Raw genomic sequence first — 24,585 nt, 5'->3', positions numbered from 1 at the left:
CGCTTGTGGCGACCGAACCCTCAGGGGCGCCACAATACCAAGAGACATAAGTTTGACATATTCTCTTAATTTCCCTAAACTTCTACAAATCGGTAGAGGGGGACTGCTCTAGATGGATGAGGAGTTTACATGGATTGGTAGAAGTGCAATTTTTAAGATGACCATCCTTCTGAGGATCCTGTATGTCATTCAAGCCCTTCTGATTGGGTTTCCTCATCCTTCTTCGGGAGTCTTGCTTCAGTTCAAACCAAGTTGATAAAGTCTGGTAAACTTCCCCGCAGATTGTCTGAAGCCCACTGCCACATCACGGCAAACCTCTTAGTGGGTCCCTAACTTTTACTGCCTTAAAAGGAGCGGCGTTGTGCTCTAACCACCGCCGCAGCGCCACTGCACCAGCAGGGCGGGCAGCCTGGTGCCTCACAGCACCCCTGCTGCAAGACTAAGTCCCCATGACTTCAGACCACACCGCCTCACCAGCACAAAGTCACAGCAACAATGGCCGCCACACAGCACCAACACCAAATGGAAGGAGCAAAAAAAAAAAAACACTCACTTTCCTCAAGCTCTCATGTGAGAGCAAAAAAGGCTGGACCCCCTTTTCAGTCTCCTGCTAATTTAAAATGGGAGGAGTGCTGGTCCAAGAAAGGGGAAAGAATATGCAACGCAAAAAAAGAGAACGTGGACCGCACCTCCGAAAAATCATACACTGCCTCTGGGCAAAAATATATGTAACTCAACATGAGGTTCTTTGTTAACCATTCTAATTAGACTGTATGAAGCCCGCTGCCACGTCACGGAAAACCTCTTAGTGGGTCCCTAACTTTTACTGCCTTAAAAGGAGCGGCGTCGTGCGCTAACCACCACCGCAGCAAAAATGCACCAGCAGGGCGGGCAGCCTGGTGCCTCACAGCACCAATGCTGCAAGACTAAATCCCCATGACTTCAGACCGCACCGCCTCACCAGCACAAAGTCACAGCTTGAGGAAGGTGAGTCACAATGCTCCTTTCATGTGGTGTTGGTGCAATGTGTCAGCCATTGCTGCTGTGATTTTGTGCTTGTAGGGCGGAGCGGTCTGGAGTCTTGGGGACTCAGTCTTGCAGCAGGGGTGCTGTGAGGCACCAGGCCGCCCTCCTTGCTGGTGCATAGCCGCTGCGATGGTGGCCAGCGCAAGGCGCAGCTCCTTTAAGGCGACAAAAGTTAGGTCCCACTAAGAGGTTCACCATGACGTGGCAGTGGGCTTCATACAGTCTGACCAGAGTGTTAAACTAAGAACCTCATGTTCAGTTTGTAAATTTTTGCCGAGAGGCATTAAATCAATGTATGATTTTTGGAGTTGCGGTCCATGCTCTTTTTTTGTGCAAACCCTAAAGTCTCATCCCACTATTGGGGCTACTCTTGCTGGCTGTGCTCATCCCGCGGTTCGTTTTCATATCTTACTGCTATCTTCTAATTATATAAAACCACTCTAGGAAAAGGAAAGCTCGTATAAAGACTTTCTATAAGGCCGTGCTCACACTAGTGTATAAAATTATGAAAAAATCAGATTGCACTCGGACCAATGTTATTCAATGAGGCAGCAGATTTTTCTGCACTAAAAACGTTTCTCTTGGCAGGAAAAACATAGCGTACAATAAGTACATTTTTTATGTATTTTTATTTGCGCTTTCATTGCTTTTTTATATAAGTAGCGTAGAGGATATCTTTTTAAAACATAACTTTTAATTAGATCAATAAAAATTAAACCATAAAAACCTCGTTTCCAGTGGGAAGGAACATAAAAGGTATAAAATTCTCTCAATAACCCTTAAAGATCCTATTCTCCAAACCCTTATAAGTCAGCAAAACAGAACAAAGATAGAGACATAAAGAACCCTTTCAAGGGTCCACTATTAAACCATATACCACCAGAAAAACAACACACTTTAACCCTCCAAGTAGGTCAACCTATCAACAAATCAGGCAGGTTAATTATTTACATATAAAGTGACATTGTGCATAAATGATAAAGACACGCGTGGATCTCACCCATTTCCACCGTAGGGATGTCAATCATCAGGGGATCCCCTTCAAGATATCTACCCTGTCGTGCCCCTAGCATTGACTCCGGCCCTAACAAGGGCAGTACCCAAGTGTGGTTCTCATGCTGCTTGCCCAAAAATAAGATCCCTCCAGACAAGTTTCTTTCTTTAAGGAGAATTCATCAGGGAAGTTTACTTGAAAAATTGGGGAATGTTAAATGGAATAAGGCGCAAGCAGTGTGAGGCCCAGATTGCTCAAAGATAAATAAGCAAAAAGTGTCTCAGTGCAAATAAAGTGCTAAGTACCAAAAACGAAAGAAGCATAGAGCTCCCACAGTGGCGGGGTTCTCCTTATGGTGGTGCAGAGTGCTGCATTCTCCTTCAAAAATAGGGAGATGACCGCAAGTCTCTCTCCTTCACAGTTTAAATAGATTCTCATTCCCTCTTTTGGATGGCATCCTAGCTCATTTCCGGGGAAGGAGTCATAAAAATCACCATTACTGCATCATTCTGTTTATAATCTCCATGGCAACGTTTGCAAACCGACAACATTAAACTGTAACCTATCTAAAAAGTACTATTAATCTGCATCATTTCTAAGCAAAAAACGTATCGTCTTTATGGTTGGATTCATAGCGCCGACCCCCATACGCATGTCATACCCGGTCATGTGATCCTTATGGTCAAGCCTCACTATGGCATATCCGGTCATGTGATACCTATGGTCAGGCCTCACTATGGCTACTTTGTCGTCAAGACGCTGCCTCACCCCCACACCTCACTTCCGGTTACGTGCATCCGACGTCGGGTTGTTACCCCGGGAACTTGCGTCATAGCCCATATCGCGAAGCCGCCCTCTGGATTGCTCCAGATGAAGCCCACCAGCCTTATGTCATTTCCAGTCACACACATCCGGCATGGGCTTGTTTCCATGGCAACCTCTGTCTCCATGCAGTGAGCACATCCTTAGTTACCTTCGTAACCTTGGTTGGCACCTGTCTCTAATTCTCCTGCAGGCGCCATTTTTCAAATGACAACAGTTCCGCATGCAACATATACTCAACCCGTCATGAGGGCTCTAGATGCTAGATGGTTAATATCAACTAGAAACGTGCAGACCAAATGTTTCTTGAATAATTTATCTCAATCCTCGCAGGTTGTATAACACATAGATCTGACTTTATGTTTTTAAATCTAATCGGCCCGGATATTAAGCATGGACCATATAGTTCCAAACTATTTGTGCGGTTACATATAGGGTCCTGGTAGAATATAGAAATTAACAGTTGTTATTACTGCATATGCAACCAGATTTATAGACCTGTCTTTTACAGTTAGACCACGGCCCCACTATCAGTATTTGGTCAGTATTCGGTCAGTATTTTTTCTCAGGAGTGGGAGACAAAACCAGGTGAGGAACAATCAGAGAAAAGGTAGAATGGAAACAAGTCCCCAATTCTGCATTTATCACCCGCTCCTGGTTTTGGGGCTGTGGCCTTAAGCTCAAAACATAAGGCACTATAGATATGACTCGCCCCCTGGGCCGTGGGGCACTCGGATCCGGGCAATAGGGAACGATGGGAGTAGTAGTGGCAACCCGGTTCCGTGGCTCAGGGTGGTCAGGCCAGTGGTAGTCCGTTATGTGTTATTGATTATGTCCGACTACGCCACCCATGGATTTGCGGTCATTAGGAACCGCCGCTGCATGCAGACCGCTGGGGCTGATGAGGTGTGCAGCTATGGTAGTGTGACTCCCCACGGGAAGAGTGCGGCCCCAGGGCAGTATAGTGGATGGTGGGAGTGATGGTAGTGAGAGTCCCAGTGCTGATAGTGCTGGAGGAGCAAGGAGCACACAGACAACAGGTTGCAGTCCAGGGGTCTTTACTAAAACAGGTAAATTGACCCACAAACAGTCCCGGCTAGGAGGGGACCTGGATGTCTGAGAGCAACGGGGAAATTGGCCCTGGTCAGGGTGAGGGTGTAGGCCTACCGTGCTTTCTGCGCTCCTTCTGGCTATCTCCTCTTTATAGGGTAACAGCCCACGTTTCCAAGCTTTCCGTGTATTCTCGCCTGTATGGCCTGCGACGTGGGTTCCTTTCTGCTCCCAGCCTTGTACGGCTTTACTGGTCCCTTCGGTTGTGGCAGGGCCTCCAGGCTTCTTAGGCCAAGGAATGTACAGTCCCTTGCGGACTGGTTCTCTGCTGGGGGATGTGGAATCCTTCCAGCCTCAGACACCAAAGTCTGGTAAAGCTAAGTCTTTCTCTGCCAAGACAGGCTCACTGCGCCTCTTGTCTCTGGCTTGTGGCTCTCCTCCTGCCACACTTCCTCTTAGGTGCAATCAACTTTCTGTCCCTGCTCCACTCTGGGACACGTCTCAAAGCTGAGACAGGCAATCCAGTTCTCCCTAACCCTGTCCCCAGTACCAGCTTTTATAGGGGCAGCCTGCTCCCCCTACTGGCCTGAGACAGGAGGCATTGCATGCTAATGTTCCCCTGGCCAGAGAACCTCCCCCTTGCTCTCAGACACAGCTTTAATTACACTTGTGGCATCCAGGTAGGGTGACACATTTTCCCCTAGTGAAATTTAGTACTCCGGGACTAAACAATAAACAAAGACAATATGCACAACAATAACACATTAATAGACAGACGACGCACAAATTGAGTTCTTTAGGTCACAGTGTGGTCTGTGACCGGGTGTCCATATCACCAAAACAACGGGAGCCTTAACCAGGTGGGGGTCTGTCCTACCCCAAGTCCTTCACAGTCTTAGTCCATTCCTGGGTTAGGCTCAGAATGCAGTCCACACAAGGTCCCGGTTATAAAAAGTCCATAACCTGTGAGTCCTTACGGTAGCTGCAAGAAACTGAAACACACTATCAATAAACATGCAGGTAACTTTGGCAAACATTTTAACATTTGGCAACAAGGTTATTTACAATCTTTAGTACACTCTATATTCTCCAGCGAGCGGGTATCTGCCCCTTTGTGCTCCTGGTTGACCTCCTTAACCCACTGTCTGGTGGTGGACCAACCTGACTTTCCCCACTAGCGTTAGGGGTACAGCTACCAGCTGGGAGTACAGGTAGGGCAGGCAGCTGTCTGCGGGTTCTTTGGCTTACCGCAGGCATGGCAGGCTCACTGTCAGCAGAGGGTTGACTCTCCTGGGCTGCTGGTACAGGCTCTTCTGCCTCTGGAATCGCTTGCTCCTCTTCACCTTCCGGCTCTGGTGTTGGTTGTTGCTGTGCCGGTTGCAGGAAATGCAGGACAGGTACCACTATGGCATCATTTATGCGAGTCCAGGACTGAGGGAACTCTCCGAGAACGGTGCTGATCATTTCTTCCTTGTCCTCTGCGGGTTCAAGGTCACTCTGATCCTCTTCTGCACTACGGAGTTGCTCGGGGCATCTTTTGAGGTGGTCCCTGGAGACGACACTAGTGGTTTCTCCTCCGTCCTTGGTGATTACGCACACCTTTGGGTTGTCGTGGTCAGACTGCAGTACGGTGTAGGGTTCCCTTTCCCACTGGTCGTCCAACTTATGTAGCCTTCTTTTTCGCTTTAGGACTTGCTCACCAGGTTCTAGGGGACTAGCAGGGGCGTGTTGATTGAAGAGTCTTTCTTGCTTCTCTCTCACCTGGGCCAGGCTCTTCTCCACACTCTCCTGTACCTTCTTGTACTGCAGTTGCCTTTCCGTATCCCAGTCCGCATCCGGGGAGGTGTCCTCAGGTATTAGGACTCCCATCTCCAGGTCTACGGGCAGCTTACCCGGTCTAGCTCGCATCAGGTAAGCCGGGGTGCAGTTTGTAGCATTCACCGGGATATTGTTGTACATGTCTACCAGGTCCGGCAACTTTTCTGGCCACAGGCTGCGTTCCTCCAGGGGCAACGTCTTCAGGAGATCAATGACTATATTGTTCATCTTCTCACACATCCCGTTGGTTTGGGGGTGGTAAGGCGTTGTCCGAATCTTCTTACAGCCATAGAGGTTGCAGAACTCCTGGAAGATTTCAGCTTCAAACGCTGGACCCTGGTCTGTCAGGACCTGTTCCGGATACCCGTGTGGACGGCAGAAGTATTGCAGGAAGGCTCGGGCCGCTGTTTGGGCTGTCAAGTCCTTTACCGGGACCACCACTAGAAAACGGGAATAGTGGTCCACGATTGTCAGGGCGTAGATGTATCCGGACCGGCTTGGAGCCAATTTGACGTGGTCCAGAGCTACCAGCTCAAGAGGCTGCGTGGTGACGATGGGCCTCAAGGGTGTCTTCTGGCTGGTGCGGTCCTTCCTCCTCAGGTGACAAGGGCCACAGTCTCTGCACCACTTTTCTACTGCTCCTCTCATGCCGACCCAAAAGAACCTTCCTCTTAGTAGGAACTCCAGTTTCTTCCAACCGAAGTGTCCCGCTCTGTCATGGTAAGCTCCCAGGACCATAGCTGCATCTCGCCTTGGGACCACGACTTGCCAGGTCAGCTCGTGCGTCCGGTGGTTGACAATCCTTCTGCACAACTTGCCTTCATAGAGGAACAGCTTGCTCTTCTCCTTCCATAGCTGCTTGGCTTCCTCTGGGGCATCTGGATCTAGGCGGGCGTCTTCCCGGGTCAGCAGATCTTTCACCAGGCGGACTGCAGGGTCACTATCTTGGGTCTCGGCCCAGCTGTGGTGAGGTAGGGGATTCATCATCACAGTTGTTAGATCCTCCTCCTTCACGCGGTGAGAGTGTTGAGCGGCTCCATACCGGTGAAATGCGGGGAGTTCTACCTCCTCCAGCTCTTCTGGGTCTTCGTCACCTTCAGGTAAGTGAGGCATTCTTGATAGGGCGTCCGCGTTGGCGTTGGTTTTGCCTGCCCGGTACTTGATCACGAAGTCATAGTTGGAGAGACGGGCCATCCACCGCTGTTCCAGGGCACCCAGTCTTGCATTGTCCAGGTGTGTCAACAGGTTGTTGTCCGTGTACACGGTGAACTTCGCGGAGGCCAGGTAATGCTTGAAGCGTTCCGTCACGGCCCACACCACCGCCAAGAATTCTAGCTTGAAGGAGCTGTAATTCTCCGGGTTCCTTTCGGTGGGCCTCAGCTTCCGGCTGGCGTATGCGATCACCCGTTCTCTGCCCTGTTGGTTTTGGGACAGTACGGCTCCCAGTCCCACATTACTGGCATCTGTGTGGAGAATGAAAGGCTGGCCATAATCAGGGTAGGCCAGGATCTCATCCCCAGTGAGGGCCAACTTTAGCTGGCGGAAGGACTCCTCTTCCGGTTTATCCCACTTGAAGGGTGGCTTTTGACTTCTGGACTTGGACTGTCCGATCAGGAGGTCCTGCATAGGAGCTGCCATCTTAGTGAACCCGGGGATGAACCTTCGGTAGTAGCCTACCAACCCGAGAAACTGTCTCACCTCTTTGATGTTCGAGGGGCTTGGCCAGCTCTTGATTGCCGTGACCTTGTCAGGGTCGGGGGCCACTCCTTCCGCGCTTACCACGTGCCCTAGGTACTGGACCTTTGGTTTCAGCAGGTGACACTTCGATGGTTTTACCTTCAGGCCATAGCCTGCCAGGGCTTCGAACACCTCGGCCAGGTGCTTTAGGTGGTCCTCGTAGGTCTTCGAATAGACGATCACGTCGTCCAGGTAAAGGAGGACCGTCTCGAAGTTTCGGTACCCTAGACAGCATTCCATCAGCCGCTGGAAGGTCCCTGGTGCGTTGCAGAGCCCGAAAGGCATACAGTTGAATTCGCTCAGTCCCATCGGGGTGGTGAAGGCGGTCTTCTCCTTGTCAGCCTCTGCCACAGGAACCTGCCAGTACCCGCTAGTAAGGTCCAAAGTAGAAAAGAAGTTAGCATATTTTAGTGCGGCTAAAGACTCTTCTATTCTAGGCAGCGGATATGCGTCTTTGTGGGTGATACGGTTGATTTGTCTATAGTCCACGCACATTCTCATGGTGCCGTCTTTCTTTTTGACCAGAACCAAGGGGGCTGCCCAGGGGCTACAGCTGTCTCTAATGACCCCAGCTTCTTTCATCTCCCTTAGCATACCCTTGGCGTTCTGATAATGTGCAGGGGGTACAGGTCTGTGCCTCTCTTTTATTGGTGGGTGGCTCCCTGTGGGGATGTGGTGTTCTATCCCTTTTACTCTGCCGAAGTCTAGCGGGTGCTTACTAAAGACTCTCTCGTACTCCTGTACCACCCGGTAGACTCCTTGTTTTTGGTGCAGGGGAGTGGAGTCAGCACCCACGTGGAGTTTCTGGCACCAGTCCTCCTTTTGTTTCTGGGAGCCATTACCCTCCGCCTGAGGAGATGGAGGCAAGGGTTCCACGGCCCTGATAGCTTTGTGTTCGACGACAAACAGTTTGGCGAGTGTAGCGTACCTGGGTAAGTGTACTTCCCTTTCCCCAATGTTGAGGATGCGGACGGGCACCCTCCCATGACGGACATCAACCACCCCCCGGGCTGTCAAAATGGTGGGCCTGCTGTCTGAGTACACGGGTTCTACCATGGCTTGGTAGTCTCTACCTCTCAACCCGATTGCAGTCCGACACCAGATCATCATTTCACTTTTGGGAGGCATGGAAATGGGGAATGGATCACTGAGTCTTACGCTACCGATCTCACCACCAGACAGTTCTACCTGCTGCCGTCTCATCGGGGCTTTTATCTCCTTGTTGAGGACTCTCTGTTGGCTGGAACTAGCATTCACCGCCACCTGTTGTAGAATTACAATTACCTCTGAAAGACAATTTTCAATTATGTTAGTACCCACAGTTATTTTAGGGTGACTTTCATGACGGTCAATGTCCACAATAATCACTCCCTGTGCCGGCAGTTCAACTTTACCAATTTTAATAGTCATCTCCTTGAACCCCATCTGCGGCACGGGTAAGCCATTACTGGCGATGATGCTCAAGTTACTGTCTGGATACCGTGTGATATCAGCATCAGTCCAATACTGCTTAAAAAGTACATAAGGGATGGTGGTTACTTGCGACCCAGTATCCAGCAAGGCGCTCATGGGGATACCGTCCAGCACCACGGGTAAAACCGGGCGCCCCCCAACGTACTTATCATGCCAATTATAAGGGCCTGGTGATCTTATGCCTGGGGGTCGGCCCTCTGCCCCAGGTTGGACCCGTTTAAATTACAGTACCTGGAAATGTGTCCGGGCTGGTTGCATCGACGGCAAATGGGCTGTCCATCCTCTGCGTAGCGGTCTGTGGGCCTCCCTCGGAACGACGGGATCCTCCTCTGTCGACGCCACGGGACATCCTCCGGACTTGAAGCCAGCTCGATGGGTCTTGATGGGTCCACTTGCAATGCCTGGACGGTCCTGGTCAACGCCGCGACGCTCCTGGTCAGCTCCTGGACTTGCTGGTGCAGGCCTTTCGACGGGGCTTGGTTCAGGGCCTGTGCATCAGCCTCCACGGAGTCCATAGAGTAGGGCGCCGCCTCCTGGTGGTAGGTGATAGCAGGGCGCCGGGGGTTTATAGCGCCACTGGTTGCAGATTCACGGAGCACCCTTATGGCCCTGTCCTTAAATTGGGCAAAGGTCAGGTCGGGGTTCTGGAAGAACATGAGGCGCAGCTGGGCCCTGTGGGCGCTGGACAGCAGACCCTCTATGAATTGTTCTGTTAGCAGTTTATCCGTTTCCTGCACACTGCCAGGGTCAGTTTGTTGAATAGCCCTCAAGGCTTCCTGCAGATTTAGGGCATAGTCTCTGATGCTGTCCTGTGCCCGCTGCCTACATCCATAGAACCTCATTTTAATCTCAGCGGAGGTACGTGTATCAAAGGTACCCCGCAGCCGGGCCAGAATACCCTTCACAGTCCCTTTCTCCTCAATGGGCCATGATTTTACCTCCCTTTGGGCTGCGCCAGTTAACTGCCCTGTCAATATGCTGACCTTCTGTTCCTCTGTCAGGGGGTAAACTTGGAACAAACTATACAGTCTTTCCTTGAAGTCAGTTAGGGCATGGGGCTCCCCTGAGTATTTGGGCAGCCAGGCCGCTCCAGGGATGTAGGGCAAGGAAAAGGGCATCACCGCTGCTGCAGCTGCGTTGGTGGTAGGGGGCGCCTCTGTGTCCGACATCTTCCTCCCCCCCTAGTGAAGTGTGGCCTACCTTCCGACGATCCTCTTCTGTAGGCCGCGGCTCCGCTGCTGCTCTGGACGAGGACCTGGCGTCGCACTCCGATGACGTCAGTGTCGCTCTCTCTCCCTTCCAGGACCTTGCGCAGCGTCGGTGCGTGGGGCGGAGCTTCGGATCTCGCGCGGTTTTGACGTCCACGCCCCTCTTCTTCCCGCGCGGCGTCCTGAAGATGGCGTCTGATGGCGGGAAACAGCTGCGGACGGCGGGAAACGGTCCAAGATGGCGTCTGATGGCGGGAATCGGCTCCGGATGGCGGGAAACGACTCCACAGGTAAGTTACAAAAGTCTTTTTCAGGCACGCAGTACCCGGTGGTTGCGGGCACGAAATCCTGCCGACTACGCCAAAGCTGACTCGCCCCCTGGGCCGTGGGGCACTCGGATCTGGGCAATAGGGAACGATGGGAGTAGTAGTGGCAACCCGGTTCCGTGGCTCAGGGTGGTCAGGCCAGTGGTAGTCCGTTATGTGTTATTGATTATGTCCGACTACGCCACCCGTGGATTGCGGTTATTAGGAACTGCCGCTGCATGCAGACCGCTGGGGCTGATGAGGTGTGCAGCTATGGTAGTGTGACTCCCCACGGGAAGAGTGCGGCCCCACCTCTATCAGATATAGCAACCATAATTCAATTGCTCATTCAACCCCTCAGTAGTTTGCAGTCAAAAGATCCAACTAGTCTCCTTCTTAAGCAAAACCTTGTTATCACCCCCTCTATTATCAGGTTTTACACAGTCAATTCCAGTAAAGGTGATAATAACCCGAGGGTCACCATTATGCATTATGTTTACATGTTTCCCCAAAGATGTCTCTCTATTAGTAGCAATCTCATTCAAGTGCTCACCCACTCACTCTCCTCCTCATTTATCTAATGCTTTCCTATATATTCTTTTTGACGCACATGGGTAGCCTTATAGACCACGTATTTAGACCTGCAGTTTATGAAATTCCTAATCAGGAATGATTCATCCGTCACATTGCTTTCATAAGACTTCGTTACCGCCATATTGGGGCAGGCAATGTAGCCACTACCTTTCAAACAACCTCTCGGTCTGTCTGGCAGCCACACTCTGTTTTCAGCAGGCATTGCAAAGTGGCTCTTTGTAACTCTCTTGCCAATAGACATTCTCTGACGGTATGTGATTTGGGGTTTTACACCCACAATTCCCTTCAGATCATTGTTCATATTTAGGATTCCCCAATATTTTTCTAGAATCCTTCTAACTTGTGGAGCTCCACTGTTATAGGTCCCCATTAGTCTAATTTGCTCATCCTTAGAGACTACTTTACCAGTGGAGGATAGCAAACTTCTATCTTTTTTTAGGGCAAATTGATATACCCTCCTTAGAATCCAGTCCGGATAGCCCCTGGCATGCAACCTATCCCGCAAGTCCTTCGCCTGTCGTATAAATTTCATCTCCGTTGAACAATTACGTCTTAAGCTCATATACTGTTTCTATGGACAGAGTTTTCATTGCTATTTTACTTGCATTCTTTTCTACTTAATTGAATGAGTGGAAAAAAAGCTGCAAAAATGCTGAAAGAATTGACATGTGGCAAATTTGAAAAACTGCTTTGAAGGTTCAAATCTGTAAGGAAAAAAAGCAACAGCTATAAAAGAGCAGGCGGCTTCCAAATAAAACCTCCTGAAGAATGAAAAAGGTTACTTGTTTTAACCACTTCACTGTTTACAAACCCTGAATAAGTTAAAGAAGTGACAAGAGACTGAACTTGTGCGCAGCAGTGTCTTTTATACATTGCTGTGCATTATCTTCATTTTTTTTTTGTGCCAGTTTTGCGGCACTTTTTCAGGTGGATTTCACGTGAGAGAGCGTCCTCTGCTCTTTGTCTATTCAGCTTTTGGCTAGGACTGGAAAGTCTGGGTGAGGATTAAAAGATGAGAAATTAAAAGAGAAAAATTATAAATTATGTATAAATAACATTGAAGGTTCTGAAAATTCTGATTGAATGGAAGGTGAAAAGTCAATTATGATGTGAAGTATTACAGGATGGTTAAAATGAAAGCGTGTGACCCTTCGTCTATCTTTAGCAGTGAAGCTTAATATACAAGGTGCATTGTGTCTGTGACGATGCAGCCTATAATCTTAATAAACCAGACATTTAGATTTGTTAATCCAAGAGAAATACACTATTATCTTGGTGTTGACTTGTAAATGTATGTGTATTTATGTGCCTGGTCAATAAGAACAGACCAGTATTTGTATAACCCTGATTGTTGTCTCCTCTTTGATTCTGGAAACAATGATGCTTGCTACTATGCTAATGACATATTATACTAAGCTAGCTAGATGTTTATTTACTAGAGCCCCCTACTATACCAACTACAGTCATATGAAAAAGTTTGGGCACCCCTATTAATCTTAAGCTTATTGTTTTATATAAATTGGTGTTTTTGCACCAGCTATTTCAGCTTGATATATGTAATAACTGTTGGACACAGTAATGTTTCTGCCTTGAAATGAGGTTTATTGTACTAACAGAAAATGTGCAATCTGCATTCAAACAAAATTTGACAGGTGCATAAGTATGGGCACCTCACCAGAAAAGTGACATTAATATTTAGTAGATCCTCCTTTAGCAAAAATAACAGCCTCTAGTCGCTTCCTGTAGCTTTTAATGAGTTCCTGGATCCTGGATTAAGGTATTTTTGACCATTCCTCTTTACAAAACAATTCCAGTTCAGATAAGTTTGATGGTCGCTGAGCATGGACAGCCCTCTTCAAATGATCCCACAGATGTTCAATGATATTCAGGTCTGGGGACTGGGATGGCCATTCCAGAACATTGACATTGTTCCTCTGCATGAATGCCTGAGTAGATTTGGAGCGGTGTTTTGGATCATTGTCTTGCTGAAAGATCCATCCCCTGCGTAACTTCAACTTTATCACCGATTCTTGAACATTATCGTCAAGAATCTACTGATACTGAGTGGAATCCATGCGTCCCTCAACTTTAACAAGATTCCCGGTGCCGGCATTGGCCACACAGCCCCAAAGCATGATGGAACCTCCACCAAATTTTACTGTGGGTAGCAAGTGTTTTTCTTGGAATGCTGTGTTTTTTTGCCGCCATGCATAACACCTTTTTGTATGACCAAACAACTTAATCTTGGTTTCATCAGTCCACAGGACCTTCTTCCAAAAAGAAATTGGCTTCTCCAAATGTGCTTTTGCATACCTCAGCCGACTCTGTTTGTGGCGTGCTTGCAGAAACGGCTTCTTTTGCATCACTCTCCCATACAGCTTCTCCTTGTGCAAAGTGCGTTGTATAGTTGACCGATGCACAGTGACACCATCTGCAGCAAGTTGATGCTGCAGCTCTCTGGAGGTGGTCTGAGGATTGTCCTTGACTGATCTCACCATACTTCTTCTCTGCCTTTCTGATGTTTTTCTTGGCCTGCCACTTCTGGCCTTAACAAGAACTGTCCCTGTGTTCTTCCATTTCCTTACTATGTTCCTCACAGTGGAAACTGACAGGTTAAATCTCTGAGACAGCTTTTTGTATCCTTCCCCTGAACAACTATGTTGAATAACCTTTGTTTTCAGATCATTTGACAGTTGTTTTGAGGAGCCCATGATGCCACTCTTCAGAGGAGATTCAAACAGGAGAACAACTTGCAAGTGGCCACTTTAAGTAGCTTTTCTCATGATTGCATACACCTGGCTATGAAGTTCAAAGCTCAATGAGGTTACAAAACCAAAAAAGGTGCTTTAGTAAGTCAGTAAAAAGTAGGTAGGAGTATTTAAAACAAGAAAATGATAAGGGTGCCCATACTTATGCACCTGGCAAATTTTGTTTGAATGCAGATTGCACATTTTCTGTTAGTACAATAAACCTCATTTCAAGGCAGAACCATTACTGTGTCCAACAGTTATTACATATATCAAAGTGAAATAGCTGTTGCAAAAACACCAATTTTTATAAAACATTAAGCTTAAGATTAATAGGGGTGCCCAAACTTTTTCATATAACTGTATGTAAATTGATTAGCTCAAACAATGAGACCAAAGTGAGCCCCGCACCTTTACCTCTGACTAATGACCCTTGACCTGTGGATGTGTACTGAAAAAGGACATATGGTTCTGTAGCAGAGAGTTTTGTTACAGGTTGGAAAGAGACTTTAGAAGGAGAATCAAAGATCAGACTCTCTTCACACCATCAGCTTAGTAGGATGGCTTTACCCAAAGAGACACAGATTTGGATTCTACATGATTCTAGTCTAAGGGTATATAGCCCTGACTGGAAAGATATGGATCTGCTCCATTGACCATCAGAGAGACCATGGATACATTTGGGGAGACCAGTTTGGGATGAAGAAGCCACCTGGCCCCATGGATATGTTGTTTGGGGTTGCCAGGAGGGACCGTCCGGTCGTCTGGAACCCATGGAGACATTCGGAGAAGCCAGATTGGGACTAGCCGGTCATCTGGCCCCATGGAACCTCTTGGAGAGACCAGGGTGGGACCCCCGGGTCTCCTGGCTTTGTACCTCGATGGACTGCTAGGTTCCTAAGCTTGCCACAACCTTCTCTCTGTGGGGGCCCGCCAGAAGCGGGGGGGCCACTGGTTGAGGTAGTTGGCCCTAGAAGTCCCAAAGTCGCAGCTGTTCTATCCCAGGCGGGCGGAGCAGAAGGGTGAGACTGTGTAATGTTGTACCATCTTGGGTATTTGCTGGGACTGTTCTATGTGTTTATTGTCCGCTTTGTGGTTCAATAAAGTGTTGCCACGCTGTTTTACCCTCAACCTGTGTTGTCTGAGTAGTGTTATGCCCCAGGGAAGACCACGGGTCTTCACAGTGTCCATGCGGAGTGCTGCTTTATACTGTATGCAGGTGCAGTGGATGATAGGACAGCCATTTAAGGTCATCATATGAAGGCTCCTGAAACTCACAATACGCTGTCAGCCCCTGGTGTGTGCCTGTTCACAGAAGAAAAGGTATCCTTCTATAGTGTTTCAATTTAACAATCCCGTTTAGTCCCCAAATAGCACCGCCCTATAAATGAAAGTGCAATACATTCCTAAAATTCTTCAAATGAAAAGTGCTATAAGTTGTCAAATAATGCTGCCCTACAACAAAAAGTGCCATTCAGTTCCCAAATAATTCTGCCATATCAGTGTCCACATGATAGTGCCAGCAACAGTTCGTAAGACCTTATTTTCTATATTTTCTACCACAGTTTAGTTAAGACTTCTGTTGTCCTTTGCTGTGTAATATGACCACACTTTCCATTTTGCTTTTCAGAGAAGGGACCTGGTGCTGCATTTTTTTGCTATGTGTGGTAGATTGGTATTTTTTTTGTTTGTATGGCCACATTTATACAGTTAGGTCCAGAAATATTTAGACATAAGCTTCGTGATTTCAGCTCTGCAGGCCAATATTTTGGATATATAATGAAACATCTGAGATGCAATTGAAGTGAAGACTTTCAGGTTTAATTAAATGAGATGAACAAAAATATCCTGTGAAACATTTAGGAATTGCACCCATATTTCTACAAAGTCTCCTCATTTCAGGGGCTAAAAAGTAATTGGACAAATTAACTTTATCATAAATAAAATGTTCATTTTTAATACTTTGTAGAGAATCCTTTGCAGGCGATGACTGCCTGACTTCTGGAAGCCATGGATGTCACCATCGCTGGATTTCCTCCTTTGTGATGCTTTGCCACCTTTACTGCAGCTGACTTCAGTTGTTACTTGTTTCTGGGTCTTTCTGCCTTAAGTTTTGTCTTAAGCACGTGAAATGCTGCCCGATGGGGCTGAGATCTGGTGATGACTCGGCCATTGCAGAATATTCCATTTCTTTGCTTTCGCAGGATGTTTTGGGTCATTTATCCATCTGTCCTGTGAAACGCCGTCCAATCAACCTTGCTGCATTTGGCTGAATCTGAGCAGAGGGTATTGCCTTGTACACGTCATAATTCATCCGGCTGCTTCTTTCTTCAGTCACATCATCAACAAACACTAGTGACCCGGTGCCATTGGAAGCCAGGCATTGCCACACCATCACACTGCCTCCACCATGTGTTACAGAGGATGTGCTGTGCTTTGGATCATGAGCCGTTCCAACCTTCTCCGTACTTTCTTCTTCCCATCATTCTGGTACAAGCTGATCTTAGTATTGCTTTTCCAGAACTGGGCGGCTTCTTGAGATGTTTTTTGGCAAAGTTTAATCTGGCCCTTCTATTTTTAAGATTGATTAATGGTTTGCACCTTTATGGCGAACCCTCTATATTTGCTCTCATGAAGTCTTCTCATCTTTATGGTAGACTTAGAAACTGAAACACCTACTGTACGTACTGGAGTGTTCTGTACTTGCGTGGATGTTGTGAAGGCGGTTTTCTTCATCATGGAAAGAATTCTGCCATTATCCACCACTGTGGTCTTCCATGGAGTCCAGGTATTTTTAAATTCCCAAGTTCACATCTGTGCTCTTGTTTTTAGCAGAATGTACCAAACTGCTGATTTGGCCACGCTTAACATTTCTGCAACCTATCTGATGAATTTCTTGTTTTTTTCAGCCTAAAGATGGTCTGTTTCTTTTCCATTGAGAGCTACCTTGATTGCTTGTTGTGGGTTCACAGCAACGGCATCCAAATTCAAATGCCACACCTGGAAATAGCTCCAGACCTTTCACCTGCTTAATTAATGATGGATTAAGGAGGGAATATTCCATGTAGCCCATTTAAGAGCTTCTGAGATAATTGTCCAATTACTTTTGGTCCCTTTAAAATGAGGCAGATACATATTAAAGAACTGCAATTCCTAAACCGTTACTCCAGTTAGGATGTGAATACCCTCAAATTAAAGCTGCGAGTCTGCACTTTAAGCCCATATTGATTACGGTATATAAAATTGTATCTTGAATATGATTTGGTAAACAACTAAAATGTCAAAATTTGTGTCATTGTCCAAATATTTCTGGACCTAACTGTGTGTATGTCATGTACTGACTGAAGCCATAATAACAGAAACAGCTGAGAAGAGGTGGATTTCTGGTAGTTTGGAAAGTCATATCACAGCAGCATAGATGCTGGTGTTATATTCAGAGCTGTAGACGTAACTTTCATTTCCAGTTCATATAGTGACATGTGAGGGTGTACGGCCTGAATGCTGCAGAGAGAACAGAGCACCGCACATGTCCTGGTGCCCCTCCTAGTCCTGTACATCTGCTGCACCAGATAAGACGTTCTGTGATAACTACTACAAGACGATGACGAGTGTCCTCCCAGGACATGGCCACAGTCTTTTTCTGCCCGAACACAAAATATGTTTTCTTCTCTCATTCCTGGAGATTTGAGGTTTAGATCAGAACTTGTTATTGTAAATGTGAACTTGTTTTTGGAAACATGTTATTTCATCATGAGGCACTCAACCCCACTCTTCTCTCCAATTGACTTTTATGTTGAATTACTTTTAAAAAGAGAAAAACTTTTTTTGAACTTTTAGTTTGTTCTACCATATTCTGAAAGACATTTTTACTTCTCTGTCAATGTAACTGCATGAGGACTATACACTGTGTGCAGAATTATTAGGCAAGTTGTATTTTAGAGGATTATATTTATTATTGATCAACAACTATGTTCTCAATCAACCCAAAAGACTCATAAATATCCAAGCTTAATATTTTTGGAAGTTGGAGTGTTTTTTTTTTTAGATTTGGCTATCTTAGGAGGATATCTGTTTATGCAGGTAACTATTACTGTGCAGAATTATTAGGCAACTTGATAAAAACCAAATATAATCCCATCTCACTTGTTTATTTTCACCAGGTAAACCAATATCAGTGCACAAAATTTAGAAATAAACATTTCTGACATGCAAAAACAAAAAACAAAAAAATTAGTGATGAATATAGCCACCTTTCTTTATGATGACACTCAACAGCCTTCCATCCATAGATTCTGTCAGATGCTTGATCTGCTTTCGATCAACATTGAGTGCAGCAGTCACCACAGCCACCCAGACACTGCTCCGAGAGGTGTACTGTTTTCCCTCCCTGTAGATCTCACATTTTATGATGGACCACAGGTTCTCTATGAGGTTCAGATCAGGTGAACAAGGAGGCCATGTCATTATTTTTTCTTCTTTTAGACCTTTACTGGCCAGCCACGCTGTGGAGTAGTTGGATGCATGTGATGGAGCATTGTCCTGCATGAAAATCATGTTTTTCTTGAACGATACCGACATCTTCCTGTACCACTGCTTGAAGAAGTTGTCTTCCAGAAACTGGCAGTAGGTCTGGGAGTTGAGCTTCACTCCATCCTCAACCCCTAAAAGGTCTCACAAGTTCATCTTTGATGATACCAGCCCATACCAGTACCCCACCTCCACCTTGCTGGCGTCTGAGTCGGAGTGGAGCTCTCTGCCCTTTATTGATCCAGGCTCTGGCCCATCCATCTGGCCCATCAAGAGTCACTCTCATTTCATCAGTCCATAAAACCTTTGAAAAATCAGTCTTAAGATATTTCTTGACCCATTCTTGACGTTTTATCTTATGTTTCTTGTTCAAAGGTGGTCGTTTTTCAGCCTTCCTTACCTTGGCCATGTCCCTGAGTATCGCACACCTTGTGCTTTTTGATACTCCAGTAACGTTGCAGGTCTGAAATATGGTAAAACTGGTGGCGAATGGCATCTTGGCAGCTTCACGCTTGATTTTCCTCAATTCATGGACAGTTATTTTGCGCCTTTTTTGGCCAGCACACTTCTTGCGACCCTGTTGGCTATTTGCCATGAAATGCTTGATTGTTCGGTGATCACGCTTCAAAAGTTTGGAAATTTCAAGACTGCTGCATCCCTCTGCAAGACATCTCACAATTTTGGACTTTTCCGAGCCCGTCAAATCTCTCTTCTGATCCATTTTGCAAAAGGAAAGGAAGTTGCCTAATAGTTAAGCACACCTTATATAGGGGGTTGATGTCATTAGACAACACCCCTCCTCATTACAGAGATGCACATCACCAGATTTACTTAACCCTAGAACGCATACCTGGGGCCTCGCAGGCCCGCCCTGTTAATTGTTTTCTATTTTCTGCAAGATTTCTTTAGTTAAAATTTTGAAACTCTAGGTATTCCTCAGGTATATAGTCATTTCCAGTTGGTCATTTATTTATTATTTGCACACGGGTCTAAAAGGCCCCAGGTATGTGAAAGTGTAGATTTTTATGGTCATGCGTTCTAGGGTTAATTGGTAGTTGGCTCTCCATCCTATGCAGCTTGGAGTAGGACAACATGTATAAAAAGTATCATGTGATCAAAATACCCATTGGCCTAAAAATACTGCACGCGGTGTACAACTTGTTGTTCGCTCTTTATTCTATTTTTTTTGTGTGAAGGACTAAAAAAAATTCTTTGATTTTGTTAGTGTTTCTTTACAGTGTTTATCCATTTGGGATAAATATTTTCAAACTTTTATAAGTTTAGACTTTTCCCTGAACATGTCTATTTTTAATTTTACAGACCTTTTTTTCTTACTATCTACATTTTATTAACTCTTCTTGTGGGGGATTAATTTTAAAAAAAGCAATTCTGTTATTTTTTTCCACATTTGAAATTTTATGATGTTCTCCTTGCAGCATAATTGACGAGTTACCAATATTCTCTGGGTCAGTACGATTATGGCGAATCCAAATTTATATAGCTCTTTTTTCTATTTTGCTACCTTTGCACAGACTTTGTTTGTTTGTTTTTTTATGGCATTTTTATATTTTACTACTCTAAAATAACTTTAAAAAAATCTTAGTCTTTTTAGTATCACCATAATTTTTTTTTTACTTTTTTGCTCATTGCGCTATATGATGACTTATTGTGTGTGAGATGGGACTTACTTTTCGCTTTTTAAGTCTTTGATGCTCCATATTTTTGCTTGTCAAAAACGCAGCATCTTTCAGTTCCAGCAAAATGAATGGGATTTATAGAAACCTCGTGCACACTGTGCTTTTGTTCTTTTTTAATTTACTCAGCGTAAACGGACCTGCGGTGCGTGTTAAAAATCCACAACATGTCAATTACTCCTGGGAGTACACTGAGTTTTATGTGCATTTTTTCCCCAACCCTGCTTTAGACCTTTGAGCGCAGTAGCAATGTCATCGGCAACCCGAGATCACATTGTGGGAGGCTTATGGGGGGACAGAGGGAGGTCCCTCCTTCTGGCTAACCACCTAGATGCTTTGGTCTCTACTGAATCTCAACATCTAAAGGGTTAAAGAGCCCGAATCAAATGTTTCCCCAGTTACACCAGGAACCCAGCTATCAGTCGTGGTGATTGCACGAGCACAGCTTCTGAGCCCAAGCATTCACTGTGACATACAGGTATGCCTCGGTGTCTTAACTAAGGGAATTCCATGATATACCTGTACATCAGGGGGGATGCACAAGTATAAGCTTTTTGCTGAAAAAAAAAAATGAACCTCTGCAATAGCGGCTAGGAGGAGTTGAATGAAGTGACCGGTCGAACACGTGCCCTGATGCTCCACTCAAAGTCTACACCACCAACAAAGCTATAGGAACAGGAATGCTCCATTCATCTCCTTCTGGCTTCTGTCGTCTGACCAGAACAGGAGGAGACATAAGTCATTCATCGATCTAAGAATCAAACTTTCCAGCCACAACTATACCAACCTGCACAACAAAGAAAATCTATTACCTATACTTTACAGCAAATAGCACAAAAAAAGCACCAAAGCATGTCAGAATTACTGTCACAGCTCAAGACAAAAAGTACCCAAAAGTTGAAGGGAAAAAAAAAAAAAAAAAACTTCAGCCCTTTCTGCTTTCATTGGCTGTAAGCCATAATCATCAACATTCACAGAAATAAACACATGAAATAGATCACTCTGTGTGTAATGACTATATAATATATGTGTTTCACTTTTTGTATTGAAGAACTGAAATAAACTGTGGTTTTTTGGACCGCCATGTAGAATAAAGTGACCATATTATTTGTAGGAACTAAAGTTAATAAATACATTTTATAATTACAACATGTCCTGCTAACAAAAAAAAAAAAGCCATTATTCGCTTTAATGGTTGATAATAAGGCTACATTCACATGGTGCATTTTTTTTTTGTTGAAATCACAACAAAAAAAAGGCTCCTTGCGGCTCTACCCCCTGTGTGGCAAAAGAACCGCAAAGTGAGAACAACTGAACACTCCAATAAAAAGAGCAATTATGAAGGGACGGCGAACTTACCGTCATTCAGAAGAGAGGACAGCGCGGTATTGTTCTCCTTCCCGCTGCACAGCGCCATCCACATGCCCAGAATCAGGCACCTGCAGTAAAGTGCCCGGGGCTTTCTGGACATATTCCTGGCATAGGATGTACCCGTCCAGCTGGGCATGTTGTCCTCTAGTTAGCTCTCATGAATTTTTGCTGTGGTATCAGTCAATGTGCCCCTGAATGCATTGGTGCATGCTGGATGTTGTAGTTCTCAGTGCATGCGTGTCTTGGGTGGCTCTGTCTCTGCTGTGTGTGACTGAATACTGAGGCGAGACGTGCTCTGCAGTGTGAGATAAGGCCGGCTGTGTACGAGGGATTGATACGGGAACAGTACAATTATATGACAGACTGTATTTCTGTGGTTTGCAATTAGAGATCACTTAAAGGGGATGTGAACCTTCATGGGAAATCCAATCCTTCCAATTTATAAGGCTCCTCCATTTTTGTTAGTAGAGATGATCAATTTGATTTGTGCTGCCCTAGTCGGTCAGGTACATTTACTAGGCCCTACATAGTCATGGCATCTCGTGAGGCCTAGTAACTAGTAATCCGACCACATAAAGGACACTGATGAGCTCACTGAATAACGTAGCGTGATCAATTTTTTTTCTTCCATCTTCTTTGATGAATCTTCACCTGACGCTCTGACAGAAAGCGATCAGCTGCAATCTGTGAGAAAGTGTTCGTCCCATCTTCGCCCTCACTCTGTCACTACTGGGGGAAGTGAAGTATTTCACAGATCTCACTGAAATCTATAGCAGTTAGGTCCATGAGGCCAAAATGAGAAATCCATCATATCTGTTATGGATCTCCATGACTAGAAAGCCCCCATACACATTAAAGTCAGCTGAACCTATTGATTTTGAGAAGATCGTTCGACTGTAAAATGGGTATCGAGGCCTCCTGACTCTCTCCCAACAAATAATGGATGGAATGATGGAATTTCGATCCTTTTGAGTCTCTCTCATAGTGAACTCATGGGCTCCGAGATGAGTGTTTCTTTGTACGGGGGGGAATAGCTACCTAATGCCTAATGTATATTATTATTATTATTATTATTATTAATAATAATCGTTATAGCGTCATTTATTCCATGGCGCTTTACATGTGAAAAAGGGGGTATACATAGCTAAAATATTTACAATAATCTTATTAAAACGAGTCAGCAACTGGTACATGAGGAGAGAGGACCCTGCCCGCGAGGGCTCACAGTCTACAGAGGATGGGGGAGGATACAGTGGTGAGGGCAGAGCTGGTCGTGCAGCGGTATGGTGGAGCAGTGGTTACTGCAGGTTGTAGGCTTGTCGGAAGAGGTGGATCTTCAGGTTCCTTTTGAAGGTTTCCATGGTAGGCGAGAGTCTGATATTTTGGGGTAGAGAGTTCCAGAGTAGGGGGGGATGCACAGGAGAAATCTTGTATGCGATTGTGAGAAAAGAAGACAAGAGGGGAGTAGAGAAGGAGATCTTGTGAGGATCGGAGGTTGCATGTAGGTAAGTACCGGGAGACAGGTTGTGGATGGCTTTGTATGCCAGGGTTAGGGTCTTGAATTCGAGTCTCTGGGCAATGAGGAGACAGTGAAGGGATTGACAGAGGGGAGAGGCTGGGGAATAGCGGGGGGACAGGTGGATTAGTCGGGCAGCAGAGTTTAGGACAGATTGGAGGGGCGCAAAAGTGTTAGAGGGGAGGCCACAGAGCAGGAGGTTGCAGTAGTCGAGGCGGGAGATGATGAGGGAATGGACTAGTGTTTTTGCAGAGTCTTTGCTGAGGAATGTGCGGATGCGGGAGATATTTTTAAGTTGGAGTCAACAGGAAGTGGAAAGGGTTTGGATATGTGGTTTGAAGGAGAGATCAGAGTCCAGGGTTACCCCGAGGCAGCGAGCTTGTCGGACTGGGGAGAGTGGTCAGCCATTAACTTTGATGGATAGGTCAGATGGGGGTGTTGAGTGCGATGGAGGAAAGATGATGAATTCAGTTTTATCCATGTTAAGTTTTAGAAATCTAGCCGAGAAGAAGGATGAAATAGTGGACAGACATTGTGGGATTCTGGTTAGTAAGGAGTTGATATCGGGTCTAGAGAGGTAGATCTGTGTGTCATAAGCATAGAGATGGTACTGAAAGCCGTGAGACTTTATGAGTTGTCCCAGGTCAAAGGTGTAGATGGAGAAGAGCAGGGGTCCTAGGACTGAGCCTTGGGGGACACCGACAGATAGAGGGCGAGATAAGGAGGTGGTGTGTGAGTGGGAGACGCTAATGTCCGTTCTGTTAGGTATGAAGAGATCCAAGATAGTGCCAGGTCCGTGATGCCAAGAGATGAGAGAGTCTGTAGTAAGAGGGAATGGTCCACTGTGTCGAAGGTGGATGACAGGTACAGGAGGAGGAGGACGGAGTAGTGTCGCTTGGATTTGGCGGTTAGTAGGTCATTGGTGACTTTAGTTAGGGCAATTTCAGTGGAGTGATGCGGTCGGAAGCCAGATTGTAAGCAGTCGAAGAAAGAACATAAGGAGAGGCGAGAGGACAGTTCAAGGTGGACTTGTTGTTCCAGTAGTTTTGAGGCATAGGGGAGAAGTGATATGGGGCGATAGCTAGTCGGAGAGGATGGGTCAAGGGAGGGCTTTTTGAGGATGGGTGTGAGTGAGGCATGTTTGAAACCGGTTGTTAGTGACAGGTTGAAGAGGTGGGTTAGGGTTGGGATGAAGACTGTGGTAAGGTTAGGGATGAGGTGCAACGGGATTGGGTTCGCAGGTGGTGAGGTGTGATTTGGAGAGTAAAGAGGAGACTTGATCTTCTGTAATGGTAGAGAAGTTGGGTATGGAGAAGGAAGGTTGAGTAGATATGAGGAGGGGCTGTGGGTACTTCAGGCAAAAGCTTTGTCTAATGTTGTCAATCTTCTGATTGAAGAATGAGGCAAACTCTTCAGCTGAGATGAGAGGAGAGGGCGGAAGCGCTGGGGAACGGAGGAGAGAATTGAAAGTGTTGAATAGCAGTTTAGGGTTGTGAGACAGGGAGAATATGAGAGATGAGAAGTAGGTTTGTTTTGCTGCAGTGAGTGTGGACTTGAAAATAGTGAATAACTGTTTGAATGCGATGAAGTGCTCGTTGGAGTGGGACCTTTTCCATCTTTGCACAGCAACCCTGGAGGCCCGTTGCAGTTCTTTAGTCAGGTTAGTGTGTCAAGGTTGCCTATTAAATGTGCGAGCTTTGGTA

General features: G+C 46.0%; 1 protein-coding gene across 1 annotated transcript in view; it reads right to left on the bottom strand.

The window, feature by feature from the left end:
- The window catches only part of EPOR (erythropoietin receptor), a 59,743-nt gene extending 38,047 nt beyond the window's left edge, over window positions 1-21,696 (bottom strand). The window contains exon 1 of the mRNA XM_073654280.1: window positions 21,355-21,696. Coding sequence (XP_073510381.1) covers window positions 21,355-21,502 — 148 coding nt within the window. The 5' untranslated portion in view covers window positions 21,503-21,696. The remainder of the gene's footprint in view (window positions 1-21,354) is intronic.
- Window positions 21,697-24,585: the final 2,889 nt, after the last annotated feature.

Source organism: Phyllobates terribilis, unplaced genomic scaffold (genome assembly GCF_046119375.1).
Source record: "Phyllobates terribilis strain yellow unplaced genomic scaffold, ASM4611937v1 Scaffold_11__3_contigs__length_659146591, whole genome shotgun sequence".
NCBI lineage: Eukaryota > Metazoa > Chordata > Amphibia > Anura > Dendrobatidae > Phyllobates > Phyllobates terribilis.
Note: the sequence above shows the minus strand (reverse complement) of the source record. Positions and strands in the feature narration are given on the sequence as shown.